At 50.0% G+C, this 5713-nt stretch overlaps 1 protein-coding gene across 2 annotated transcripts; it reads right to left on the minus strand.

Moving 5' to 3' along the window:
- Nucleotides 1–203: 203 nt before the first annotated feature.
- Nucleotides 204–3709, minus strand: LOC135915635 (uncharacterized). 2 transcript variants are annotated; one of them, XM_070524031.1, is made up of 2 exons: nucleotides 1989–3709; nucleotides 204–780 (listed from the first exon to the last, which is right to left on the minus strand). In XM_070524031.1, the coding sequence occupies exons 1-2, from the start codon at nucleotides 3384–3386 to the stop codon at nucleotides 457–459; spliced, it is 1722 nt and encodes a 573-aa protein (XP_070380132.1). In that variant the 5' UTR covers nucleotides 3387–3709; the 3' UTR covers nucleotides 204–456. The 2 variants fall into 2 exon arrangements, with proteins under 2 accessions (XP_070380132.1, XP_065304811.2); XM_065448739.2 differs by having other exon boundaries at nucleotides 204–762; nucleotides 1989–3708.
- Between the last annotated feature and the right edge of the window lie 2004 nt (nucleotides 3710–5713).

Here is a 5713-nt window from a genome sequence, read left to right on the forward strand (position 1 = left end):
CTCTACTGCATTCACCACCAGGGCTTCGTGCATCACCTCCGAGAACCACTGCCCGATCACGGAGGCCATTTTTTTTAAATTTTTAGACAACCCGTCACCGACAAGCGCGTCACGGAGTGTTGTGTTGACCGGCGTTTCCGCAGCGCCACCTGGGCAGGCCGTCACGCCCCATTGTACGTTCCCCGATTCATGAAAGCGAGCAATATTTGTCTCATGCGCTCCTGAAGCATGGTCTCGCATGTTGCGCGATTTATTTAAACGGCTCAAAAAGTTTTGCAGGGCACATTTTGCGCGAGTTCAGACACTCAGGGACACTCAGGGAAGAAAGAAGAATAAACAAGGGATAAGGCATGCACATCCGATGATACGAATAAATAGAAGCAAATGATAAGCTGTATCATTGTAGGCACTTTTAAGCGTATCTAAAATTTTAATACGTGTCGGCCGTGCCTTCATCTAGATGTTTGTGAAGTCACGATTCAGCGGCTTGGCGAGTCCTATGAATGTGGCCGTCGAACAATACAGGAAGCAGGGACCGTTTCGAACCAGGACGCCACCGCTTGGAACGCGACACTGCTTCATCCACGTGATCCGCTTCTCGGTTCCGTCGGTAGAGTTTCGGTAGTGAACATGGACACACTTTATGTGAGGCTTCAGGCTGTCGCTGTACGCCCGCACGCACAGCTCGGCGATACTGTTCAGTAATGGCGCCGCCGACAGAAGGCACAGGTACTGCAGGCTGGCGATGCAGGAGATGGTTTCCTGGAATGGAGGGATGCCCTAGAAAATTATATTTTTGAATAACTTAGATTTGCAAAAAATTAATAAAGGCGTACATGTCTAACTCGCACTCTTATGGTGAAAAAAAATGATGCAAGGATGAATGATAGACATTTACATGCTTTACCCTTTCTTTTTGGGTGCATTTTACAGTGCATGCATTCGGGCTTGTTAGTTCATTACCTGAGCAGAAATATCACGGAATAAGAGGATGTGTGTCTGTCCCTTTTTTTCCCCATCGTATTATGTTGCGCTGTTCAGCTCCAGGAACGATGCGAGTGCGCCAGTCGAGGGGTAGAGGCTAGGACGTTTTGCCGAAGCAACTTGAGTCGCCCGTATCTAACCCTTGCATGCCTGCGTCTGCGGTAAATTTCTTAAATTGAAATCAAGCTTTCAGAAATTGTGCTAAACAAACTAAAGAATTTGATGGGAGCAAATCAGTTTTGCGTTAATGCAGGAACTTATGGTTGCGATCGGTTGCCTGTTCTGAGCGAAACAGTAAGCTCTGGGGAGCAGTATTTATTTTTTCCTTTCTTGTGCCGTTAGAGGGTGACAGTGTCTGCGAGTGTAATTATATAGTTACCTTCAGCATTTGTCGCAAGAAAGATACGCAACTACAGTGAACCTAATGCGGAAGTACTTTGTTGCGGATTAGTTGATTCATGCACAACAAGTAGTGCACCGCACGTAATCTGCATTTCTTGTTGTTCGCTTCTGACATGAAAGTGTGCGCACTTAATATCACAGTGGCGGCAAAACTATTCTAGATGTTTGCGCATTTCCGGGTGGTGCTAGTGGTTACCTTACATATCTATTGGCTTCCTGTCGTTTCATGCCATAAAACATTTGGTAATCTAATTTAGTTGTAGCGCAAGCTGAACAGGGACAACAGAAAGGCACATCTAACACACACAGCTCTGTGTGCGTGAGATATGCCGGTATTTTTCCTTGTTTAGCCTGCGCCACAACAGAATAAGAGATGCCGAAGCAACAAGCCCCTATTGCTATCCTCATCGACAATTGGTAGTCTGCGGTCTGTCCTACCTCTCCCTCCACCATTTTTCACATATTTTACACAGTACGTAGCTCACTGAGGAAATTTATAAACGAGGACATTTTAGTTCCGGCCCCGTCGACACGTTTAGATTGCTGAACCATCGTTAAATTTGCTCGTGGCACCGAAAGCACGTAGATCAAACCCAACTCACCAGCAGACACGCCGCGCTGACGGGCAGGGCATCGTGTCGAAGCACGAGACAACTCAGCGAGCTGTTTCTGGCGAGACGCTGACCCAAAGACGTGTATTCTAACTGCGAGGGGCTAGGGCAGCCTGAGAGCCGCACGGAAACCGCAGGACAGCTCTCGATGAACCAAAGGGACACGTGGTCATGCACGTCACTGAGGGTAAGCCTCTCAAGCGCATTGTGAAACACGGGGGCGGGTTCGTACATTTCTAACATGTCTTTGCGATCGAGGAATAACTGACCCTCGCAGCCGGCGCACTGAAAGAAGTTACCCCACCTATAGAACCGCACGTCCAGTTCTTTGAAGTCCGGGCAGTTCTGTGCCAGACGGCGAAGAGCTGACGGACGGCGAAGCCCGCAAGGGGTCCCCGAGAGGGATTGCAGATGCTTCAGCGAGCCGTCCTGGAGCAGTGCCGTCAATTCGAGGTCGGGGCTGAAGTGGAACGCGCTTATGTTAAGCTCGACGACCTGATGGAACTTGACGTAGATGAAGTCGCGAAGACTTTCGCGGTACGCGGCGCCCGCCGTCGCGTAAACACAATCGGAGGGCTGTGCGGAAAATAGCGGAAGACAGAGTTGGCGCACATTCGTCCAGAAGTTTCCAAGGGCGGCCAGGCGAATCCACTCCGGCGTCAAGCCTTCTGCGTGGTGGACGGCAATCAGGACCAGCTGTTCCGGCAAATGGAGGGGATCTGCGCAGCCGACTGCAAGATTTTGGAGTAGGGCACAGTTCCACATGTTGCTGGACCTCCGGTAGCAGACGTTGGCGCAGACGGCTGTACAGCTCGTGAAGTCCAACGGTGTGGACGGCAGGCGTTGATTGGATGCTGGCACCTCAGAAGAGAACGTAAATGTTTCCAAATTGACGCCCTGTTCGAGGATGGCGTTGCATTCCAGGAGGGCGTTCATGAAGTTTCCGCGCACGAAATGAACACGTAGCTCGTCCAGCTTAGGGCAGTAGCTCAGGAGCGCCGAGAGGAGCTTGAAGTTCAGGTCGCCGCTCACTTCGGCGTATATGCGGCGGAGATAGCGAGCCAGGGCGCCAGGTACTTGCGACGCGGTGTTGTGCAGCTCCCTTATTTCCGAGTCCACGTCCGTCTCAGCCACGAGGGAGAACTGAAGTTCCTTTAGACGCGGAAGCCGTTTTAGCATTAAATCGAGCAGGGCGCTCGGCCTGAGAGGGCAGTCGACGCACCACAATGATTGGAGTTCCTTACATTTGCCGATGTGCAGAGGCAATTCCTTTGGTTCGAGAAGAATGCAATTAGTGAGGTCCAGTACGCGGATAGTCAGCACCGATTTCACAGTTTCTAGGTTCTCGACCAGAGAAGACAGCCCTTGGTAGGCGCGTATCGCCACCATTATTTTGGTGTCCCTGTGCCGTGTTTCTTTAGCGACGGGCTTCACGTTCGGCGAATTATAGAGGCTCGAGTGGCGGGGGCCAAGCAACGAGGAAAGGCGATGGTGCTAACAGAGCGTAATGGCACGACTTTTGACAAATGTTTGTTGCACACGTGATACACTACGGGCGAGCAACGTGACGTCATAGAGGTGCGGTGGCGCTGTCATCGCTCCCAAGACGTGGAGAAGAAACATTTCCGCGAGATTTGCGAAGGCATGCGTTTCGCGGAAAGTGCTTGAACGAGTTTTCCACCTTTACTCGGCAATGAATATTGTGCAAAGCGGCGAACTGCGATGAAGAGCGGCAGAACTGACAAGGTATTGTTCGTTCGTTTCACCCAATTCTTTTTGATTTCTTGTTCGCTGCATGCAGTTACAGATGCATGAATCCGTGGATACGATACCGTACACGAGATCAGATTTTACGGGAGATGTAAATGCACGTGTGGCTACAATGCACCGGGGCCAGCTTCAATCGATATAGCCTCTGACCTTATAAGTTAGAGGCAATGGGTTTCAGGTTACACTTACAGGCTACCCTTCCTTATAGGTTACTGGCTACACTTATGTGGGCCCGATAGTCAGAAAATCGGACTGAATGAGCACGGCGTGACGGTGCGCCGTTTTTCGTGAACTCGCTTATGAGAAGTGTTGAACAACGACGGCACTCAGGTGCCGTGCCGGGATATCGACGCGTCCGAACTTCACTTCCGGTTCCCGCTTGCCCTCTGCACCAGCTTGTCTTTCATGGGTCGTGTTATTATGATTAGGTTAGATGCTTGTCTTTGCCTTGTACTGATAGCCTTCCCGTTACACTGTGCACAAATCGCGACGTCACACTGCCTCCGCTCAAGTCACAGCGCTGGCTGTAGCCCGACCAGTGAGCGTTTACATGTGCGCTGCGAATGGGTCGAACTGTTGTCGACCTCGCGCAGTCGGGCCGACTCAGCCCGAGCCGACGCTCGTTCAGGCCGACCGGGCAGTATTTGCACGAGCTCGACAGGCCAGTTCCAACCCGACAAGCCGGCTGGACCCGCTTTTGTCGCGTGCATGTAAAATGCATAGCTGTATTAACGCTTGGCAGGGACTACAGCCGGCGCTGCATCGCTCTTGAGCGCGCTCCTTCGTTGTATAACAAAGGACAAATTAAGAACGATGTGACACCGATAACATGATGCGTGAACCCGCAACTATTATTTTTCCTTTGAGCGTGGTGGCTATTGTACGGAAGTCACAAGAAAAGAAAAGGGAACTGAGGGCAACAAAATTAGACAAAAACAAAGCGAGACAGATTAAAACTTGATCAGCTGACTGCCTTCGTCAGCACGTGTGTTATGGACGGCACAAGCAAGGCGTTCGAAAATTCTGTTTTAAGAATGTATAGCCATGGATGGGGCGTTTTTGCATCTATCTTTGTGGTGCAGTTTAGCTGCCTTACTAATCTCTTCATCCGTGTTATCTTGCGCGCGATATAACTTACACAGCCTTCCTGACCGGGGTTCTCGTGAGCGTGCCACTAAATTCCATATATAAAAATGAATTTCGCTGTTTTACGCGCCGAAACCACGATACAATCATACAATCATGAGGTACCCTGTAGATGGAGGACTCCGGAATAATTTTGACCACATGAGTTTCTTTAACGTGCGCGCAATGCATGGTACACGAGCGTACTTCTGCGTCTCGCCCCCCCGCCCCTCCCCCATCCAAATCACGCGGCTATGGCTGCGGGATGCTGTACCGCTCCCTCGAGCTTGGAAGCTCGTATAGCAGTGCTCTTTGCTATGCGGATATTTATTAAATGCCTATGACTCACTCACTCACTCACTCACTCACTCACTCACTCACTCACTCACTCACTCACTCACTCACTCACTCACTCACTCACTCACTCACTCACTCACTCACTCACTCACTCACTCACTCACTCACTCACTCACTCACTCACTCACTCACTCACTCACTCACTCACTCACTCACTCACTCACTCACTCACTCACTCACTCACTCACTCACTCACTCACTCACTCACTCACTCACTCACTCACTCACTCACTCACTCACTCACTCACTCACTCACTCACTCACTCGGCGTTATTTAGTTTATTCGAACCTAAAACTTTACTAAAAGCCCAAACAACCTACAGGCTAGACAAGAAATTCTTTTTTTCGTTCCAAGTGAATGCGTCTCGTTAAGTCCATTGCTGGACTTTGTAAATTGCAATATGAGTCATGCTATAATTAACAAAAAAGGTAATTAGTGAATACTTGTTGATTTGTCCATTTTG

This window comes from Dermacentor albipictus, chromosome 8 (assembly GCF_038994185.2).
Source record: "Dermacentor albipictus isolate Rhodes 1998 colony chromosome 8, USDA_Dalb.pri_finalv2, whole genome shotgun sequence".
NCBI lineage: Eukaryota > Metazoa > Arthropoda > Arachnida > Ixodida > Ixodidae > Dermacentor > Dermacentor albipictus.